Genomic DNA, 22,007 nt, shown 5'->3' with positions numbered 1-22,007 from the left:
TATTATGAAACGTTTCATTGTCTACACAATTCTAGATAAATCATCCATTGTATTTTATTATTAGCTAGTGTGTGAAATAGTAAAAACATGTACGATGAAGGGACCTTTGTATAGAAACCTTTTTACCTAGCATATAATTCCTGTCAATGATTTTAATACACTTTATCATCGAACAGCAAACAATGATCTTTAATTAAACAGTCCAATGTCTAAACAACAGATCTTTACGCAAAATAAAGTGCATTAGATATAACTCTAAAAGTAATGTCGTTTCTGTGCACGTCGATATTCGTTTGTCATTTATCAGCTCATCGCGTAATTTTAAGTCGTGACAAAGACATTTTAAGGTTAGAGTGACTCGTTTTCTCGTAAATAATTCAATCTTAAATTTCTTTTTTGCTATTTATGGAGAAATGGCCAGCCAAATACCAGAAGAGCTGCATGTCCGCCATTGTATGCTTTTCGAGTTTCACAAAGATAGCAATGCAACAGTTGCTAAGTGCATTGGACGTTCGAAAATGCCAAAGGTTATTTTCTGAGTTCAAATCCGGTAATTTTGATCTTTCCGACTCGTATCGGTCAGGAAGATCAACAACTTTAGGCAACGACACGTTAAGGGCGGAAATGGAAGCAAATCCGTGACAATCGAGGAACTGTCAAAGACTTTTAATCAACCTTGCAGCAGATCGATAAAGTAAGCCGTGCAGGTGTTTAGGTCCCGCATAATCTGTCCGAAGAAAATAAAGCTAACCGATCCACCGCAACATGCAACTTATTGCTTCATTTAATTAGGGTGGGAGGTATTGTCTCACCCACCATACTCGCCGAATATTGCGCCATCAGATTTACATTTATCTATTCCGATCGCTGCATCATTTTCTAAGTGGCAAAAAATTTGAAAATTTGCACGATGTCAAAAATGCCATCTCCAGATATTTTTCCCAAGAACCAAGTGATTTTTATCGATTCGGCATTGAAAATTTGCTCGCTAGATGGCAAAAGGTTGTTGACCACGAGGATGGTTGATTGAAAATAAAAACTAGTTAAAAATTGATCTGTTTGAATTTAATACAAATAAACGACATTACTAGCCGCGATACTTTCTGTTTCAATGATCCTAATACCGTATCGTTAAACAGCGAGCAATATTAAATTCGATTCAACGGTCTAACGTCGAAGCAACGGTTCTTCGCGTAAAAGAAAATGTCCTAGACACAATTCTAAATGTAATTCTTGCATCGATGAATTTAACACTGTGCAAGCAACATTAAATTTAATCGATCGATCCAATATGCTCACCCATGCAAGATAAAGTGTCCTAGACACAACTCTAACCGTACTTTCCGTATCAATGAATCAAATACCGTATCGCTGCAATATAGAGCGAACAATATCGAATGTAAACATCGCAATCGCATAAAAATCCACGCAGTCCGCCGACGAGCACGAATCAAGCCCGGTTCGAGAAACCCGGAAAAGCCGTCTGGAACGATCGAAGGAAGGAGGACCGGGGTGAAAGAGAAAGGGCGAGGAAGGGGGTTCCGCTAGCGGTGGGCGGTTTCCTCGAGGAACATAGTGCCGGGACAAGGAGGTTAACGTTTGGCGGGCTGGTTAACTGTCCGCTCGGATAACAGCGCGGTGCTCTCCTGGTTAGCTGGCTCTCCGGCCTCCGCTCGCGCTCTTGTTCCCTGCCAGAGTTTGTTGACTCTCGGTTTCAGCACGCCGGCTGACCATGACCTCGCCGAACGATCCGCGAAGTAATACCGAGACGACTCCCTGCCGGTCGCCTCTGTCGACGTTGTTGTCCCCGTTGTCCCGCCGCGGGTTCTACGGTAACACGGGGCGCGCGGGGCTCTCTCGCCTGCATACACCGGTGCACCGGAGTAGCGCGCACTGCGCCGCAAGTGCGGTCCCGATCGTTGCACGATCCACCTGACGCTTTCACAGGGCCGGCCCTCTTGCCGGGTGCAGCGACACGAGGCCGCTTCGGGCTCGGAATCTCGAGAGGAACGCCTGAGAACACGGGACTACCCGACATCCGGTGCCTAGCTGAACCGTTTCACGGCTTCAACAGCAGTCTGCTGGGGCATTCTGCTGGGCCGAGTGTTCGACGTTCGACCCTCTTCATCCTTTGCACGGTGTAACTAGGGTACACGCGGTACTCGGAAAGAAAATCGTCGCATTTTCTTTGTTAGGTGGTTTAGCTTCTCTTTGTTCCCGTTGCACAAGGGAACAGATCCTCGTGCAAAATAAAAATTCTGTGTATAACATTGCAACATTATTTTTTCTCTCTTTGAACATTTAAGTGTTTACGCTCGATGGGCAAGAAAGTCGACTTTTTAGGAAAATTAAAACGCAGCTCGTTTAAAAATATTGGCATACATTTATTAAATTATATAGGTACCATTCTGTTCCACAACTTTTCTCCATCTTTCATGCAGCTTGAGAATTCCGTCCTTCCAGAACCTCTCAGGTTTTTCGGCAAAAAATTTCTCCAAATGGGTTTTTATCTCAACGAAAGAGTTGAAATTTTTTCCATTAAGGGAATTTTGTAATGATCGGAAATGGTGGAAATCCGAAGGCGCAAGGTCTGGCGAATACGGTGGATGGGGTAAAACGTCCCAACCAAAACTCCAACAATTTTTGCCGAGTTCTCAAAGACACACGAGGTCGCGCATTGTCCTGATGAAACACGACGCCCTTCCGATTCGCAATTTTTGGACGTTTTTGTTCGATCGATGTCTTCAATTTATCTAATTGAGAGCGATACTTTGCCGAATCTATTGTTTCATTATTTGGTAAAAGCTCATAATATAGAACTCCTTTCCAATTCCACCAGATACAGAGCATTACCTTCTTCGAATGAAGACCGGCTTTTGGGGTGACTAAGGGTGGTTCGTCACGCTTTGCCCAGGACCTTTTACGCTGAACATTTTTATAAATTATCCATTTTTCATCCCCCGTCACTAATTGCTTCAGAAATGGCGTCTCCTCGTTGCGCTTCTAAAGCAAATCCCAAATGAAGATGCGGTCCAACAGATCTTTCTCCGTTAAATCGTGCGGAACCCATACATCAAGACGGTTTACATAGCCAAGCTTCACAGTATGATCGTGGATGGTTGATTTCGATTTATATAGCATTCCTGCTAATTGACGTAACGTCGAGCGTGGGTTATTCTCGATTTCTGTCCCAATCATATCTTCGTCCGTGGTGGACTGCCTACCTGGGCGTTCTTGATCTTCGAGGTCGAAATTTCCAGCTTTAAACCGAGCAAACCACTTCCGCACAGTTCTCTCGGCTACAACATCCTCGCCATAAACAGCGCGTATCTCATTTGCCGCTTGTGTGGCATTTTTGCCCTTTCGGAAAAAGAGAAGCATCAAATGCCTATAATGCACTTTAATTGCCACCATATTCTAAGGCGTACAAAACTGATAAAAATTAACGAATCGTAACCAAACTTTTTTCCAAATATGGCTGAAGTTATCTCTTTTAGAATATGTACACATGTCATTTGTTTTCAATAATTGTGATATATTCGGTCAGGTCTCTCACGCTACCTACCGAAAATCGGCACGAACTTTCCGGACAACCCAATAGTATTGTTCAATTTCTGGTGTTTACGACGAATTTGATCGTTGTGTGCAAAACGAACATGCATAATGTAACATTGATATATAAAAAGCCATGAAAATAATATAAACCGTGGATATTTCTTTCCTTTTCTTCTTTCTTCTTAAGTTTGTGTTATTCGTGATATTCTTGAAGAAATCATTCAAATCAAGTAAGGAATCGTTCATCAACATCGATTATCATATTATTATATTATTACTTCTTTCGTTAAAATGTGAACGCCATCTTGATCGTTCTAAATGCTACGATTTACGTAGCAATTTGAAAACAGTCTACCGTGCACCTACAACCCGTTTTGCAAAAATAATTCGAACACCTTTTGGAATAACTTTCTCCGACCAACAAATTCGAGTCGTTTAGTCCAGTTCGAAAAAAAGTTATCGCGTTCCGAAAGGTGTCCCGAGCGCTTCTTGCCAGGGGTAGTAGTAAGACTTCTCCACCGCTAGTTTCCAGCAACCACTTGCAGCCGGAGCGTGGAGTCTCGAGGCACGTTTGTTTCTTGAGGGGTATCGAGCGGTCCATCGTCGGTTTAATTCGGTTCAAGAGCATTTTTGACCCCCTTCCTTGGATCCCCCGGTTGAAGCCTGAAGAAGTACCGAGCGGGTGAGAAAGGGGCTCGGGTGCTGCTGCGTGCGGACTTCGCGGAAAGGGAGCGAAGGATCGATCATCGTCGCCGGGCTTGCGTGGAAAAAATATTAATCTCAGGAAGCGTATGTGGGCCAGGGAATATCGATCGCGCGATCTGGGTCAGAGCTTGCATGCACCTTGCTCGCGCGTACGTACGCGCGGATTGGCGCGGATCGGCGCGGCAGGGTGCAGACCCGCGCGGCGAGTGCAAGTCCTATCGTTTCGAACGGCAACGTACACGTGCGCGAGCGAGCTCGTGAAAATACTCACGTGCAAGGTGCCTACCCGAAGAGCGTTACAGCCGTCGGGCCCCCTCCCGATAAGGGCGAATAAATGCGAACCGCCGACTGCTAAGGGACCACTTCCTTGCTTTCGTTCTCTGGACTTCGAATACACGGTTTCCAGCAGGGAGATAAGTATTCTAATTAATTGGCTGGTGTCGTCTCTGAATTTTACGCGCGCGCGTTCTCTCCCCCGTCATTTTTTAACCGGCCGAGCTAAAGCGGGGAAGGTGACGCTGTCGGTTCTACAGGGTGGCGCGTCTCGGTGATCCCGAGTTCAAAAGTCGAGCAAACTCGTCTATAATTTTAGGAGCACGCCGAAGCTTGATGCATCGGTTATTAACGCTTTAAGTCTATTCGTAGAATTTTCAATTATTCTACCGTACTAAAAGCGGAATTCTACAAATGTTTTTCTCTGCACGATAATTTCAAACGAAATTATTAGACTCGTGGTGTACCGTTGGAATTGTTACCATTAAACGATTCGTCTCAAGAAGTTAACTATAAATTGTAGACTCTGGAAAACTGAAATCACCACCGAAAATCCGAAAAGTACTTTGTTCTGCTAATATAGTTTTAAAGTTATTTATATATAATATAATTTACTTATATTTTTTAATTTACTTTTTATATTTTATTATTATTTTTACTTTTTAAATTCTATAATTTACTTACATTTACTTATATAATCAAGTAAAAATTAACCTTGCACCGGCATATTGCAATCTCTCGACAACTGGAGTCCCTCGTGACCTCGATAGAATTTGTACTAATAAATAAATAATTTCTGAGGTTGCCATTATTCTGTAGCAAATCTTGTTTCACTTAAATGTGATAAAGAAATCCTGATCTGGATTTTGAACAGTAGAAAGTCCTGCTAAAAACACAAACAATCTTGTTTGGTTTCAGGCCATAAAAAGCAAAGTGAAAATAAATAAATATTGGAGAAACTCGCTGCGTGATAATATTAATGAATTAATACTAAGGAAAATTATTCGCTAATAATTTAATACTTTCAATACTGTAGAGAAAATCGTCGGAAAAAATGCTTTCCAGGGCCGCGTTTGGGCTGCCGCGCCGAGCGGACGCTCGTCGAAGCAGCAGCCGGGACATTTGTCCGCCATGGAAGAGTGCCGTTGAGTCACGTGCAACGCATAGAGATGCGTTGCAGACGATCGATTTTACTGCTTCTCCTTCTACGCACGTGTTCGGCCACGTATAGTCACGCACCGAAGCGGGAATCGTAACAATTCTTCTCTCGTAGACGCGTCGCACAAAAATCCGACACAAACTATTATCGTTCACGTTGTTCGTAGCCACATGGGAAACGAAAATGCTGTTTCCATACCGCGGAATAAATATTGATCGATAACGAATCGTTTATAATCCCGCAGCGAAAGCTACGTGTTATTTTCTGTGCATATCTGAGAACATGAAATGAAAGAATCTGACCATTAAAAATGGCTTTTCTAAAATTTCTAACTTCTCACAATTGCCGGCCAGTAAATTGTATGCACTTGTAAGAAAAATTCATAGGAGAAATTTTAAACAGTAATATACTTATTAAAAGTATTGTAACTTATTTAAAATTATACGTTGATTATATTGTATAAATTGTATATATTTATTATTTAGTATTATATATTATATAATTATATATATATATATATATATATATATATATATATATATATATATATATATATATATATATATATACATATATATATATAAATTAGACAATAATTATCAATGATATATTAAAAAATGTAGCTATATCAATGAATAGGTGACTTTGACCATGGCTCATAGTACTAGGAAGAATGTTCCCACTTTTTCCAGAGAAAACTTTGCCGCGTCGAACCCCAGAATTTCAAGGAACGTTACTTTAGTCGACGTATGCGAACTGAATCGAAATTGCAATTCGTCAACGGACAAGAGTGTTGATCGGCCATTTGTTTGCCGGCAGGCTAATATGTATATCGGTACACGGTTGCTTAGCTAGTCGTTACGTATCAAAATAAGAGGATCGATATCGCAAAACAACGGCGCGTACAACAGTGCCGAGCGACTGCATAATACCGCGGCCGCTATAAATATTGCAGGCATCGATACAATAGACAACACCGCGGGCCGCGCGCACGTTCGAGAGATTACAAACTGACGAGTCACGCGCGTCACGTGAATCACCCTTGGGGAGATTTCGTCTCCATTGAACGAGACCGTGGCCGCGAGGGGGTGAAAAGTTGGCGAAAAAAGGTTCGCTGACCGAAGGAAGGGGTTGGCTTGCAGGCTCCGTCGGCGAAGGGCCGCGCCTGGCAAGGGACTCGAAAAACACAATATCAATCGGCCACCTCTTCCAACGGCTTTGCTGTCCTACGATGCGAAACTCATTTTCGCGTTAACAGTCCCGCGAATTGAAACTTAATCCTCTGCGCTTCGAGTGCTCGCCCTCGTTGCTGGACGGACACAGTGGCTCTCAACGTCCCAAAGGGCCATTTTAACGCTAAACCTATCGAGCAGTGATAGCGGTTTGCGTGCATTGCTTCGTAAAAGCGATCGGATTCATCTTTTTGAGAAATTTTTATTACAAGACTTGTTCGAATAATGTAATTTATTCAAGTATTCCCAATGAGTCTCTAAAATTTGTAGAAATGTGAAATAAGAAATCGGTTATATTGTATCTGTAATCTCAATCACATTTCTGTATCTGTTTCTTTGCTTGCACGGTGTTGCCCCACGGTAGAGTTATTTATTTCAACTGTAACTAGAGCTTCAATTTTCTCGAATTAATTTTATCGCCGCGTCCAACAAATTAACGAATACTACTATGCAACGTTCGTTCCACTGTCGATACGTTACAGCGTGACACGAGCTGATCCATTTTCTCTTTCAAGTTAACACTATCAACGAACCGTAGCGCCATTCTTGTAATTATCGCATTCGCGGAGCATTGGCATACGCTACTAGAGAATAATCTATCACGCGAGTGCAATTAACATGCCTAATCCCAATCCGACTTTCGACGAAGGTGTCTCGGAAAATAGGGAAGCTTCCACAAGGGCTCGATTTAAACAGAAATGACTGCTGTCAGATGTGCGGATTAAATATTCTTCGATAATTTATGACAAAATTTGAATAATTGGTCAACGACGTGATATCGAGCCGGCGCGCGTAATTCTGCCTTTTCTCTCAAATAACTCATATCGAATAATTGCTGTTATGTACTTCCTAGTAATCACACCTGAACGGACACTTTGAAACCTAATATACGAAGGAAACCGCTTCTCGCATCCGCAACGGGAGGATCTACCATTCAATTTCATCCGCTCAATATATCTGCGGTTTGTCGGCAAAAATAAAGACTAACGACGCTAAAGTTTAAGGCGATCTAATTCGTCGTTTATGTAAATAACAAAATAACTAAACAGCTGTATTAATATAAGCGTACTATTTAAATTCTATTCAGTAGATAATAACGTTCATCGAGCGCAACAATTCCCGCATTTTTGCAACCTCGGATCGCCGTTGTTAATATAGCATCCCACAGTTACCAACATTACCCACACGTGCGAAACTTGAAACACTTAAGGCAGCCTTGGATGTACGTGACTAGAGACTATTGCGTGACTCCAAAACTTTCGATAAAATTATTTGACCATGAAACGCGGTAACTCTGTTTCAGTATTCGAACCTTTTGCGAACTTTGAAATTAATTATTCAACAAACTACTACAGAATTTCTAGAACTTGACCTAAGGTTTTGAAGTATTCGAATTGCGTGTCTACTACCATCAAACTAATTTAGTTGTAAAGCAATAGGGGAAACAATATACTTGACAGAATTTTCATACGGGGAAATACCGCGGGATGACATTAATCAGTGAAATTGATAACGTTTATTCGGCATCGTAGTAGTCGAGTGGAATGCCGAAAGTCCGAAAGGGAGTATTTCCTGCGAGATTCGTTCCATGGGAATCTTGCTCCATCCAAGTTAAGGAGGGTTGAACAGGAAATCGATATTCCCACTCCTGACCGTCTACAATGCCGATTGCCTGACAGGAAACGTCAAGTCAACGGTAACAATGTACGTAATGTGCTTGCACTGAATCGCATAGCGAAATACATGTAACTGATAATGCAACCAAAAAATGATTATGTACTTTCCTAAAAGTAAACTCTCGATAAGATTAATTTGTATCGTTATTACGAAACAACAATAAATATATTGCACAAAGGCAATACACATTTTATATATTTCATGAATAATTCCCTCTTCGAGAACTAGAATAGCAACGGAATGCAACGAAGAAATAAAATTCGCTTCCAGATCGAATCACTGCTCTGACCAGAATTTGATTAATCTATTTTACGAAGCACGTCTGCTTGACACGAAGATATTGTTAGAATATGAGCACCGAACATTTGACCTGGTCACTGACACGACGTTAATCCAGAATGACGAACGTAACCGCATTATGTGATATTCCCGGCTATTTCGAAACTCACTAATAAAGAATTAATGAAACCCCAGTCTGATTTTCAAATTCCACCATCGCCGAGTGTCATATTATTCGCATAGAATCGCGCATAACGGGATTCGAGCACATCTGTACATCACTGACGTCGATTAAGGTTATATTAGATTTCCTGAACAGCTTTATTAAGGCAGTTGAGACGCGTTATGATCGATATTCGTCACACGGATCACTCTAACGACGTGCAATCGCGAAAATATTCTCGAAATAACTTCTCATACCTCGTAATGTCAATCTTACAATTATGTGGCCTCTATTTATAATTTTCAACTAAAAAGAGACTCAACGCTGAAGTATCTACAAAAAATATTCATGCAAAAAATAGTCCGATAAATGTATATAGTGGTATTTCTGATTTTTTCAGCTAATACGTACGCACGACATATTCGGTAACTGTTATTGTAACGTTTCTGTGGGAAATCTAAATTACCATTTCGGTCGTTGAAACAGATGCGTATTTGGCCTATTATCCCCCCTCTCTCGTTACATCTTTCCTAGTCGCCATATCTCCATGGCAGTTCGGCACGTAGGCACCTTTCGTCGTTCAATGTGAAAATCAAAGCCATCTGTAGTCGGGCTAAGGTACTAACAGCTAGCACGGCCGAACAACGCTCTAACCAGCACACTACTTTACCGAGGTCCGATGTTCTACTTTATCGGTAGTAAAGGGTGAAATTACCTACAGAATTTTGCGCGAAATTAAAAAAATAGAGAATACAGGATCAGAACGATGAACCCTGTGTGTACACCATCCAAGGAGCCGACGCCCCCTTTTCAAGGCGAGCAACTCTCATGAGAGATTACAACATTTTTCTTTAGACACATCTTCACCCCACCAACTTTAACTTGATTTTTGTAACCCGATTGATAATAATCTCGGTCTATTTCAATGAGATTTTAACTTTTCTTTTAAATAGTGGAAAGATAAATTATTGATGAAAAATGACTACCTTGAAACCAGGAACATTTAAAATAATTTGATGTAATTATGGATCCGGTATTGTAAAGATTTTCGTATATTATTGCTTTCATCGTCGCTACAATTATATATGGAAAAAAAAAGTTCATGCACGCGATGTGGTCAGAAATAAATTATTGTAGTTACTTACCATTGAAAAGCATTGAAATGGTAATAGACAAGTCCTTGTCCATATAAAAATGAGGCATCCTTCCAATAATCTCCTTTGAGAGAATAAAATTTTTGATATGCAGACATGGCTAAACAAACAAAAAGCGAATACATTAGATTTATGTACAATGTTACAGGAAAGAAATAATATTATTTAGAGGTTGTATAAAAATTATGAATTACCTTTACTATAATCTTCTAAAAGTAAGTGGAAATGTCCTAGTTTGCAATAGGTTTTAGGATCTATACTGATCCCTTTATCTTCCTCGTCATCTTTTAACTCGTCAGGATTCATTTTGGTACTATCCGCTTTTCTACGTTGCTTTTCAGCTTGCGCTTGAACTAACATTCTCTCTAGATATTTGATTGCACGAACAACTAATGCTTTCTTCTTTGATTGCTCCGATGAATTCAGTTTCAGGAATCCAAACTGCCGGCTGTGATCCCATCCGACAAAAAGAACATACACATTAGTCAATGTATTTTTCCAAATGGACACAAGTATCGCTTATAGAAAGAAACTATAGTTTTCTTTAACTTTACTGAAATTCATATACATTTTAAGTGACACATTTTCCATTTTGTGGTCACACACTAGGAAACAACGAAATGCATTCTGCACTTGACACTCGTAAATATTTTCATTTTGGTATTTGCTAAAAAGAAATGTTGGTGAGACAACTTGCATTCTCGAAGCGTGAACGAGTTTTCAACGATTAAAACCATCAAAACACGACTATAAAACAACCGAATGTAGTACAATCGGACGCGTGGAAAGGATGTCAGTAGGTTGCACGCACGTCTAAATAAACCGATCGAATTGCGCGCCTATTCTGTCAAATAGCTTTTTAGGTTATATTCTGTGAAGTACGCGATGAAAACATGAGGGTCGAATGGAATATTATAGAAGCAGCACGTGTATTTTCGGTACGAGGTTTGTTTACTACAAGATCACCTGTCTAATTCAGATAGTATCTGTAATTCTTGAGGAGTCAGGTTGATATCGTCAGTCTCCTGGGCCATTTTCGCACACGGTAAACAGATTCATTAGAAACAGGAGGGACACATGTTTACACACAGAACAGACCGCTTTGCACGAAAATCCGAGTGATTTTTTTAATCCGCGCCTTCGACAACTCGTCACCTCATTGGGATGATAAGTTTTTAAAAGCGGCGATCAGGTTAAATCAGGATGGCGAATCACGCGACGGAAGACCATTACCACCGCTTACATCGACTTGTAATTCCGGCAACATAGAAAAAAGACTTTCTGCCACGTCTTAAAATGGCGCGAGAAATTAAACGTATGGCAGTATTGAAATATTTAAGTCTCCTTGTAAGATTTATAATATAAGTATCCAATTACTTGTACCATATTGCTAGCATATTATTCTTTGTAATTTCTTCCCCATTTTATATTGTTTCATTTGACCTAATACTGGTTATTTTAAACAAATGTACATAGTGTCTCAAATCACCCACCAACCCTTATAGATTTTTATTTTAGATATGTATGAACACTACCGATATATTTAATATTTACAAGACATATTATTTATGATATTCTCATATATACTATTTCTCTTTTATTGTTTCCTTATTAAAGAAGATGTAGTCAACAACAATGTGAATATCACTATAATGAAGTTTAGCCAAACAATAATTGACATAAGTGAATTTTGTACGAAATAGTTTCGTTCTTGTATCATCAAAATCATCATCATTTAGTCTTATGCAATTTGATCAAGTTTTTACGTGTATATACGCTTTTCAATAATAATTACGAGCGTGCATACCGTACATACATTCTTTGTCGACGGTTTAATAGTGGTATTGTTATTGTAACGTCCCTACGTTCTTCAAACTGAAACCGTGGTATTCGGTGATACCGGAGACTTCGAACTGTCAGATCCCTTCGAGAGCATAAAAGAATTAGTTTTTTTTAATATTTCAGTGATTCAAAGACTAGGTGAGCTTCACATGTGTAAATACTAATTATTATAAGGTATTATGTAATTTAGGGACACGCCTGAACTTTAATATGCCTAAAATACGCAAGACTACCCTCAAGTCAGGAGCAACAAAATTATTTAAACGGTAGCTGTTTTTTGTTTTTCAACATATTTTCGAAAAATCATTATTCTTATTTGGCGAAGAACGCACATATTTATTGAGCGTAAACAGTGGACCTTCAAATATCAGATTTATGTGATAGAGCACCGTACAACTGCACATTCTTGGCAATGTAATCATCGATATATTTTCGTTCTGACGAATAATCGAAGCATGGCATCCTGACACTTTGTTATTTCATTACATCAAAATGACGCTGAAAATTCATTCTTTTTACGATAATTCATGACAAAAAGAATAATGTGTAACAATATTATGAGTTTAAAACAAATGTTTAAACTAATAAATTATTACATTGCTATTCAATTAAATGTTTCCCATTTGCTATAAAAAATCAGAAGTAGTACTTTGTTTTCAGTATTAAGATGAGTCTTCCGGTAACCAAAAGATACAAAGACGATGCGAACCATGACGAGATTAACATAAACATCTCTAAGGAAGCAAAGGGTCTCGTTGACCAGATTTTGGGAGATGTGAGCAAAAAGTCTGCTACTAAACAAATTATTATTGGCACAACATCAGGATGGTAGGAACTTAATATATACAAATGGGAAAAAAATTAATTAAAAACATTACTTCACAGTTCCCTTATTTTATTATAACAATCACATTTATCTATTAAAACTAATTCAATTTTATATAAATATACCATATAGGGTCACTGGATTTATGACAATGAAAGTTGGGAAAATGGCTGCTCTCGCATTTGGCGGTGGTATTATAATGCTACAAATAGCAGCCCATCAAGGATACATAAAAATTAATTGGGATAAAATCCAGAAAAAAGCTGAGAAAATAACAGACAAAGTAGAAGAAAAAGTTACCGGTGAAGGACCTAAACTATTAGATAAGGTAAATTCACAAGTAATATTTTCATCATATTTGCTTCTGTTCTTGTTACACTAATACCTCTAACAGAGTATATCTATTATTTATAGGTAGGAAGATGGTGTAAGAACAATTCATTTGTGGCAACGAGTTTCATTGGTGGTTTCATTATTGGTTTAGCATCCTGAATCAAAATATGCTTGATTTTTTAATAAAATACAAGTAAACAGTGTATATTTATAACTTTTCATATCAGCCTTGTATATTAGTTATAATTTCCGTTTTTGCTGATGTTTCACTAGAGAAAACAAAGTACTTGACAGTCACATTAGCAAGATTGTTTAAATTTTTAACAACTAAACTGCTCCATTTTTTATATATATATATATGTAAGCTTATGTGTTTAATGCTTCTAAAAAACATGAACATGCATTCAAAATGTGTATATACTTTGTATTAAAAATACTTTGTTGTTATGCCTAACATGTATATACAAATTTATGCATCGATTTTTCTAAAACAATATTTAAAAGATATTGAAGTATTGTAAAGACATTTAAGTTACATCGTAAAATAAATCGAATACTGTGAAGTTTGTTCACATTTTTTGTTTTTGTCTTATGAAATTTATTTGATAGTCCTTTGTGTAAATTTGTATTGGATTAAGAAATATATGTGCATGTTCCCCTGTAAATTATAGAGATAAATAATCTATTTAGTAAAAGAATTTATTGTTTCAGGTCGAGAGATTCGTTGACAAAAAGTTAGATAAAGCCGAGCAATTGTTGAAAAATGGAGAATCTCGTACACGACGCTGGTACCACTCTGTTACTGGCGATACCACTTTCAGACCTAAAGAATTCCATTTTTTCATCACGTCTTTCGTAGCCGGTTTAGCAATTGGCATAGCTACTGGTAATTAGGTTTATAAACGCTGCACTCTGAATGCAAGTAAAGAAGCAATGTGCTCATCCAAAAAATTATACTAATCATCAAAACTTGATATTAACAGTGAACAATCAATTCATAGTGACGTTAACAGAAGCAGCAGACAAATGAAAGTTACAACAATGTACTTCCTTTATATTTGAAGTTGATAATTTTTTTTCATCTATCAGCACAAATTTTCTTGTTGGCTTGAATATAAAAATTCACAAAAGAGATAAAAAATTAATAGTAAAATATTTGTATGTCTCAAATTCAATAGGAAACTTTTACGATTTATAAGATTCTGTGAATCTAAAATCCATCGACATAAAATAATGTATTATTCACACAAGTGTTCATTAATACACAAACACATAGATAACATGAAACGTCTCACAATATATAGATGATTACCAAGTTTACACTCATTCAGAATGCAGCAAACACAAGAATGCAGTCAGTTTTAGTCATCATCTTTATTGGATTATATCACAGTAGATATTCGTAAAAAGACAAACGAAATAATTATTATTTTGTATTATGTTCTTGTATTTAAACGATTTTTAAATAGTACCGAATTACAAGAAGCTTTTTTTGCTATTCAATGTACTAGATAAGCTATACGTTTTGGAGAGTTTTGTACTCATAATAAAAACTGTGCACGTACATTAAATGAAAAAATATAGTGTCATAATTGACACTAGAAAAGAAAGTTTTGATTTCATAAGTACAATGTGTTCTCAGCATCGCATGGTCTTATACTTCAGTTATATGTTTCCTGATGAGGTAGATACATTTTGTTGAAAGGTATTATTATTTCGTTAAGATAGAATCTCTATCGAATTTTACACTTTTAAATTTATATATGCTACTGCATAAAATATCGTAATGAATACCGGAATCGTATAATGTTGTCACATTAATTATATGTGGGTTTGTAGATATTATGTATAACACAATGTCTGTATATGTACAGGGCATAGTTATAAATAACTCCGAAAGTAAATTATGCTTATTAATAACCCAGATGTTTAAACACACATTCTCAAGGGTATTAAATTAACGATGATTCCAATGATGTAGAAAAATAAATTATAATAAAATTGTTACATCATATAAAATAGTCATTATTCGATGTTACTTAATTGTTCTATTAAAATCTCTTTAGGCACTGCATTATCATAACCCTTAATCGTCTTCTAATCTTTTGATCACCATTACAAAATATATGTGTTGAATTGTCTCCTATTTGAATTAAAGTATCTTCATCTTGCTATAAATATAAATGGCCCATGAACGTATCTAAATAAAATACATTTTTTACATTTTAATACAAATGTCTCTTACCAAGTGAATACTGGTAGCAGTTGGGCTATGTTGTAACTTGGCACCCAGGATGCCTTCTTGATTGAGTTTTTGAAGTAACTCTTGCGGATCCACGTTACCATATTCATGTTTTCTTTCCTTCAAAACTTCCTCCTTGATTGGAGCAGGTGAGCCGGACGAAGCTTTACGCTTTCCACATGGTCTGTCTTCGATACTCTGTAAACATGGTTTTTTAATTTATGATAGAAACATATGCTTATTTATATTTTATAAGTATATACCTTTATTGTGTACACGTTGTCTTTAACTTCCAATTCACCAGTAATAGAAGCAAGACTCAAGCCAGGTCGAATTTCACTTGGTATTATGTTTCCAGCTAATTCGGGTTCAATAAATACTCGCCCCTTTTTCCTTTTTAAAGGTAATTTGATTACTTCACCTCGTTTGAAGGTAATTAAAGGCTTCTCCTTAAAAACATGTATCGATCAGAGTTAATACTCAAAACAATGTATATCAATAGAATTGCATTAAAAGACATTCAAACTTACACCAACAGGCTCTATTACAAGATCTGTCCTGTGCAGTGCTGTTATAGGTGGTTGTGTATAGCATTCAGGTATTACCAAATGTTCTGGTTTTAAATCTCTAATTAATTTATTAGCCTGAGTAAAATTAAGAGATGTATCTATCGGACAATGTACAGCTTTCATAGCTAAAGGCTGAAATGGTGCTAGTGCATCCAGATATGGAAAATCTGGTTCTGAAAGAACCATCCATTAATTCATAATTCATAGAATAAACATATAACATCCTAAACAAGATATACCTGTAAAAATTATTGTATGTAGTGGATTATTACTCCACAACTGAACAAAATGGACTGCATCGCCAAATCTAAGACTAGGATGACCACAGAAGACAACACAAGGTTGTCTGTAGTCAGAACTGAAACCCTCTGCATACGTAGATGTAAAATGTTTTAATCTAGCATTTTTAACAAGGAATGCATGTGGAAATGGTTCCTCAGGAAGATAAACTTTATTTTGTTTATTTGTTGACAACCTGAAATCACATTGAAAGAAATGATATATATATATATAATAGATTATGATATGCAATACATACCATTCAGCTAATATATTTGAGTATGCTAAAGATGATTCAGCTACTGGTGATATAAAAAATAGAGGGACTTGTGAAAATCCTGACTTATCTAAGTGGGTACTAAGGCATTCAAATAAATCGTACACAACGCCAGAAGGGTAACAGGGTATTAGGACACATCCACCAGCCCTGAGAGTCATTGCTGAAACATTCTACTTAGTAAAAATATAAATTACTCACAAGAACAAAACTTCCGATACATACCAACGGTCATGCAAAGTTCCCCAAGCATTGTATCTGGATTAGCAGTGGGTGTTTGAGTTAAACCTGTTAATATTAATAAGTTGGCATGTTTTAATGTAGCCTGTTCCATAGGTCGTGGATGAGTTGTTAACGTTGATGATCCACTGACAAATGCAACTTTCTCATGATCACAGGATATTAACCAGTTGCTGCTACCCAAACAATATCCAGAGCTTATGGGAGTAACTGTTAATGCACCATATATATCCTGTAAAAACTTAATAAAAATCTGCTTCAAACTAATAATCTTGTTTTATTTACTTACTAATTTCTGATCATATCCAACTGTTTGGATATTTGATAAAGCATTATTAACTGCTACCATTGAATACACGTGTTTCCAAGATTTTGGTTTAAGAGCATCAGCTAATGGGGGAGGTAAAACATGCAACATTTCTTTCCAATGTTTAGCTAATGTTGCTCTAGGTGTCTGTTCAATAAATTCTACTAATTCTTCCATAAAGAATCGTCCAATTTGTAGTGTCGGTTCTGTGGCATACACAATGCCTTTAAAACCAGTATCTTGTGTTATAAATGGTAGAGCCAACATACAAGTATAATTTGATATCAAGATAGCATCAATTTCTGAAAAATCTATGATTTTCTCCAGTGGTGGAGAAAATTCTGGGGTTGAATCTACAAATACTCTGCCACAACATTCTTTTAACTCCTAAAAAGTAAATATTTAAATTTTATGAGAGAGCTGTCGCATTTTTGTTAATTAAAACAAATAAATATTCAAACCCCTTCTATTTGCCAATCTTGATGATTATCACGAGGAAGCCAGGATGATAATGAATTGAATTTTGAACTAGGAACCAAAGGCATCGGCATAAAATGTAATACAGACTGCATGTTTAAGCCGCAGTCTAACATTAGTGTAATTCCTTTAAAACTTAATACCAAACATGGTTTTGTTGGTTCACTTGATAGGCAATACTACAAATAAAAAATTCTTGTAGAAACAGCATCAATAGTAAAAACATTTGTATAAATTAAGGTTAAGATAAGAGGTGTTATTAAAAATATCTTCTCTCATATTATATAAAATTACATTTTAAGTTATCACAATACCAATTTATTTACCAATTTCATTTTATATGTTGTATCTCCTTAAACTTTGAATTATTCTCAACAATAAGATGAAAATGTTTGGACCCCCTACATGTAAATATTGATACTGTAACCTCTTAAAATAAGGTTGGTTATTTGTATTTTGAATTGAAAAAATGTGTGAAGTTATTGTGTTGTTTGATGGTTACTCTGAAAAACTTGAAAATGAGGCAATGAAAGCAAATTGTTCTTGCACATTAATAAAAGCATCGAAGAATGTGATCGTTGATACAATGACAGCTTGGGATAAAGACAAAATAATACAAGGTATGATTTTTAAAACATTTTTAATATAGTCATTTCAGCTCTTAATCGACATAATATTACTCCTGATGAAATCATTATATCATTATGTATGTATTATTATTATATAATCAGTATTCATCATTTATGTCACTACTTCGTTCTACATATATTTACTTACTTTAGTATAAAACATAATAGTACTAGTTTGGATCTTAGAAAAAAATATACTTGACATAACATTGAAATACTTTCACGTTACAATTTTGTTTCTACATCCCCAGTAACAGCAATAGCTTCAATCTCAATTTGAGCTCCCTGTAATATTATATGCAATTAAAGTTAGTAAACTTTACTGCACAAAATATAAAATAATTATTTCATACCATAGGTAATTTTCCAACTTGAAATGTAGATCGTGCTGGATAGTTATCTGTGAAAACTACAAAACAAAAAGGCAAATAATTACCAAATATAATATGAGATAAATGTAATTTATCTTTTCTATAAGATTTAATGGAATTAAATTTATTCTTACATTCTTTGTAAACTTCATTTACTCCTGCAAAATCATTTATATTGTTTAAGAGGATTGTTGTTTTAACAACTGTAAGAAAATACAATTTTTATAAGTTATGGTTGGAATTATATGCTTCGAGCAAAACTTATCTCTTATTTTTAATAATACACATATATTTAATAAATAAGTGTAACCTTTGTCATAACTTGATCCAGATTCTGTCAAAATGTGTCCCATATTTATTAGAGCTTGGCGAGCTTCAGCAACTGTACCCCCCTCAACAAGTTTTTGAGTTTTCACATCAACACCAAGAACTCCAGATAAATACACAGTACGATTTATAAGTACTGCTTGACTGTTAATATACAATTTGTTGTACTGGATTATTAAAAAATTAATAACAATAAAACGCGCATAAACAAACGCAAAACATTCATGTATAATGCTATAAATGTTGTACTGCTTACTTGTATGGACCAACAGGTATTGGAGCCAATGAAGAGGATGTTATTTTTCGAACAATTTTTTGTGAAGCCATGATCACTTTTGTTCTGCTTGAAATTGTATTCACTACAAACTTTCAGCGTTACTACCGATACAGTAGTTATGTGTCTTGTTTATATGTACACGTTTAAATTCTGATAAACCTTTAACCCTGACTTGGAGCAATTCTTATCTTATGTAACTTATATATCTGACTTTCTCATGTTTTTTAAATGCGATTTCCAGTGCAATGATAACTTACTATTTTACATACATAAGATGCATTTTTTTAACAATGTATACATAAATTTATAAACATTTGCTTCATACATTAATAATATTTTATTTCTAAATTTTTCAGGTGGTAAAAATCGATAGAGAATTGATTCTTTCTGAAATATGAAAGTAGATATAACGAATTTTATATGAAGTAAGTAATTGAAAATCATTGCACTTGCACCTAATTTATGTTTAGTAAAGTATATTATGACTTTATGCTATTTATTCACAAAGAATCAATTTATTTTTTACCTATGATATAATCTTTACATCGCCTTATACGAGCATAATCAAAAAACATTTACACTGTGTATTGTCGTTAAATAAAAAGTAATATTTTATTGATTTCTGAAGTTAGTCAAAATTTTATAACTAAAGATATTTTTGCTGAGAGTAAGGGCATTAATCTTTGGAAAAGATAAAGTAGATGTATATCTTTTTCGATTAAGTATTGATGTTTTAGGCAGCACAGAGAACACTCTGTGTACACTGTAACGTGTAAGAATGAAAAAGAAAACAAATTTTGAATATCAAATTTTACTTAATAAACCGATGAGAACGAGGTTTTTACAGCACAGTCATACTTTTTATTATAATTATATTTATACTTATATATATAAGTTTCAGTGAGCTGCATTGTTACGTTTACCGCGTCTCTTGCGGCTTCCACTAGGACGGTTCGGAGACGCCCATTGTTCATAAAAACGTTCCCTCTCTAACCATTCTTGATATTTATACCACCATTCCTCCCAGTTTATGTAGTCATCTAATGCGAGGTCTCGAAGATATCCTCTTGCTTTATAATAATCATATCTGACACAGACGTCGTCCCAACATTCAAGACTTCTTGGTCTTTCTGCAAACAGAGATTTTCATCTTCTCCAGATCTCTACGATCTACGCTCCACTCTCCCGTTTTCCCGAATCTGTAACATTTACATTCTTATTTTAGTCCTAATTTTTCCGTTATTCTTCATACATTAGATATCACAGACATACCGTTCTGATAAAGTCATTCTAGGTGGTCCCATGTGTAATGTAATAGAAGAACTGTCGCTCTCTTCACTGGGTGAGGATTCTGGTGGAGGCCTAATCATCTGGGTTGCTCCGTGGCCTGAATGTGTTTTCTCTACCTTTACTGGTTTACACATCTGCACAAGTTCAATAATTACCTATTGGGAACAAGACCGTATGTAGGTAAAGCTAAAAAGGGCTTATTATTATATGTGAAAAAAATTGTTGTTACATTTAAGAATCATAATTTATAATTATGTACATCAACAAAAATATATTTTACCAGTGGTATTGGATCTGGGACATGTGGATCTTCTGGGATTCTAGTATGATGCTTTTCTTTGCGTCGAACTTTGGCTTCTGTATCTTTAATTGTTTTGTAGTCCTTTTGGTGACATGGTGGAGGTTGCGGTGTAGGTGGGGGTGTGCGTGGACGAGGCAAAGGAGGTGATTGCAGTCTAGTTCGAACCTGTATTACTTGGGAACTCGATAGTACTATGTCTTTTGGATGTGCTCGACCTCGAACCGGTGTGAGCGATCTTGAACGCGAACGAGAAGGTAGGGTAATGCGTCGTCGTTCTTTCGGCGAACAGACGCTACATGATCTATCGGAACAAGTACTGCCTATACTTGGACTTCGTGTCAGTCTTCCCCTGGTATGTGATCTATCGCGAGGCAAACATGGCCTTTTAGTTCGAGGACTGCGTGGTCTTCGGCTATGGGGACTCCTAGATCTAGGATTTCTTGGACTACGATGTTGTCCTCTGCTTGGTTCTCCGCTCTCCGTGTCTCCAACATACAACACTTTGTATCTACTGTGCCTCCATCGATTTGGGTCTCGCCCCTCTACCTCCAGAAGCTTTTTATTCCAATAACTTGATTGAGACTCACGAGCTTTCGGCTCCACACTATCTAATTCTCTCCTCTTCCCAGAATTTTCACCATGAGATCTGGGTTGGGATACATTGGTATCCATCCGTAATTTATTAGAGCTGCTACCACTATCACTGCCTCCTCTTCTTCTATCATAGTCCCGTGACATTCCTGAAATAATATAATATTTGTAAGTTTCTATTTCATATCTTCATTTCAGTTCACAAGTTAACAAGCGATATTTCATGTGTTTACCTTACAGATATCTTGAACCGGAAGACACTGGATATCTTTTTTTATTTCTTTTTTCGTCGTTGTTTTACGTGGCTTCACAAAACTTTTACCCGACGATACTTCGAATAGATCTAATTCTGGCAACGCTGGTTGCTACCCGTACCGAACTGTCAGAGGCTTTCATTCGCTCGCAGTCTATGGTCACTTTGAAAATCAATCGCCCACCCAGTGAGCGCTACTCGTGGAATTTTCACGACATTCACCGGGCTCAAGAACCTTTCGAGACAACGACACTCACTTTTCTCATCGCGGCAACTCGTAAACTTGCATTTTTTGGACGTTCTACGAATGGAGCCGCACCAAATACAGAGGATGCATTCCAAGCGAAACGAACAGCAGATGTCGCCTCGATTGTTCGTT

At 36.7% G+C, this 22,007-nt stretch overlaps 4 protein-coding genes and 1 pseudogene across 9 annotated transcripts in view; 1 reads left to right on the top strand and 4 right to left on the bottom strand.

Moving 5' to 3' along the window:
• The window catches only part of Utx (Utx histone demethylase), a 155,921-nt gene extending 144,476 nt beyond the window's left edge, over positions 1 to 11,445 (bottom strand). The window contains exons 1-3 of the mRNA XM_076528729.1: positions 11,164 to 11,445; positions 10,392 to 10,645; positions 10,189 to 10,297 (exon numbers count right to left, since the gene is read on the bottom strand). Coding sequence (XP_076384844.1) covers positions 10,189 to 10,297; positions 10,392 to 10,645; positions 11,164 to 11,231 — 431 coding nt within the window. The 5' untranslated portion in view covers positions 11,232 to 11,445. The remainder of the gene's footprint in view (positions 1 to 10,188; positions 10,298 to 10,391; positions 10,646 to 11,163) is intronic.
• Positions 11,446 to 12,020: 575 nt separating this feature from the next.
• LOC117228064 (FUN14 domain-containing protein 1) lies at positions 12,021 to 15,223 on the top strand. 5 transcript variants are annotated; one of them, XM_033483729.2, is made up of 5 exons: positions 12,165 to 12,305; positions 12,700 to 12,867; positions 12,998 to 13,193; positions 13,280 to 13,391; positions 13,910 to 14,049. In XM_033483729.2, the coding sequence occupies exons 1-4, from the start codon at positions 12,250 to 12,252 to the stop codon at positions 13,355 to 13,357; spliced, it is 498 nt and encodes a 165-aa protein (XP_033339620.2). In that variant the 5' UTR covers positions 12,165 to 12,249; the 3' UTR covers positions 13,358 to 13,391; positions 13,910 to 14,049. The 5 variants fall into 5 exon arrangements, with proteins under 5 accessions (XP_033339618.2, XP_033339619.2, XP_033339620.2 ...); XM_033483727.2 differs by lacking the exon at positions 13,280 to 13,391 and having other exon boundaries at positions 12,021 to 12,177; positions 13,910 to 15,223; XM_033483728.2 differs by lacking the exon at positions 13,280 to 13,391 and having other exon boundaries at positions 12,047 to 12,177; positions 12,686 to 12,867; positions 13,910 to 15,223.
• On the bottom strand, positions 15,172 to 18,190 carry IntS9 (integrator complex subunit 9). Its single transcript, XM_033483715.2, has 10 exons — positions 17,916 to 18,190; positions 17,574 to 17,768; positions 17,095 to 17,499; positions 16,791 to 17,037; positions 16,548 to 16,728; positions 16,249 to 16,484; positions 15,971 to 16,182; positions 15,704 to 15,889; positions 15,444 to 15,638; positions 15,172 to 15,369 (listed from the first exon to the last, which is right to left on the bottom strand). The coding sequence occupies exons 1-10, from the start codon at positions 17,922 to 17,924 to the stop codon at positions 15,250 to 15,252; spliced, it is 1,986 nt and encodes a 661-aa protein (XP_033339606.2). The 5' UTR covers positions 17,925 to 18,190; the 3' UTR covers positions 15,172 to 15,249.
• A 90-nt stretch (positions 18,191 to 18,280) lies between these two features.
• On the bottom strand, positions 18,281 to 19,531 carry LOC117228068 (2-iminobutanoate/2-iminopropanoate deaminase). Its single transcript, XM_076528741.1, has 5 exons — positions 19,173 to 19,531; positions 18,900 to 19,060; positions 18,724 to 18,792; positions 18,572 to 18,627; positions 18,281 to 18,503 (listed from the first exon to the last, which is right to left on the bottom strand). The coding sequence occupies exons 1-5, from the start codon at positions 19,241 to 19,243 to the stop codon at positions 18,444 to 18,446; spliced, it is 417 nt and encodes a 138-aa protein (XP_076384856.1). The 5' UTR covers positions 19,244 to 19,531; the 3' UTR covers positions 18,281 to 18,443.
• Positions 19,532 to 19,780: 249 nt separating this feature from the next.
• Positions 19,781 to 21,748, bottom strand: LOC117228056 (uncharacterized; annotated as a pseudogene). Its single transcript, XR_013037217.1, has 4 exons — positions 21,609 to 21,748; positions 20,764 to 21,524; positions 20,466 to 20,617; positions 19,781 to 20,392 (listed from the first exon to the last, which is right to left on the bottom strand). The product of XR_013037217.1 is annotated as an uncharacterized LOC117228056 (transcript).
• Between the last annotated feature and the right edge of the window lie 259 nt (positions 21,749 to 22,007).

The sequence above is a fragment of the Megalopta genalis genome, chromosome 2 (assembly GCF_051020955.1).
Source record: "Megalopta genalis isolate 19385.01 chromosome 2, iyMegGena1_principal, whole genome shotgun sequence".
Taxonomy (NCBI): Eukaryota; Metazoa; Arthropoda; class Insecta; order Hymenoptera; family Halictidae; genus Megalopta; species Megalopta genalis.
The sequence above is the reverse complement of the archived record's forward strand: the minus strand, read 5'-3'. Positions and strand labels throughout refer to the sequence as shown.

Coding starts and splice junctions, on each gene's coding strand:
- LOC117228064 (XM_033483726.2), top strand. CDS start 12,250: ATGCCTAAAATACGCAAGACTACCCTCAAGTCAGGAGCAACAAAATTA. Junction 12,868..12,997: donor ATTGGCACAACATCAGGATG/GTAGGAACTTAA, acceptor TATACCATATAG/GGTCACTGGATTTATGACAA. Junction 13,194..13,909: donor GACCTAAACTATTAGATAAG/GTAAATTCACAA, acceptor TTATTGTTTCAG/GTCGAGAGATTCGTTGACAA.
- IntS9 (XM_033483715.2), bottom strand. Junction 16,729..16,790: donor GGAACTTTGCATGACCGTTG/GTATGTATCGGA, acceptor AGAATGTTTCAG/CAATGACTCTCAGGGCTGGT. Junction 15,639..15,703: donor ACAACGTGTACACAATAAAG/GTATATACTTAT, acceptor CCATGTTTACAG/AGTATCGAAGACAGACCATG.
- LOC117228068 (XM_076528741.1), bottom strand. CDS start 19,243: ATGGCTTCACAAAAAATTGTTCGAAAAATAACATCCTCTTCATTGGCT. Junction 19,061..19,172: donor ATACCTGTTGGTCCATACAA/GTAAGCAGTACA, acceptor GTATATTAACAG/TCAAGCAGTACTTATAAATC. Junction 18,628..18,723: donor AAATGAAGTTTACAAAGAAT/GTAAGAATAAAT, acceptor TTTGTTTTGTAG/TTTTCACAGATAACTATCCA.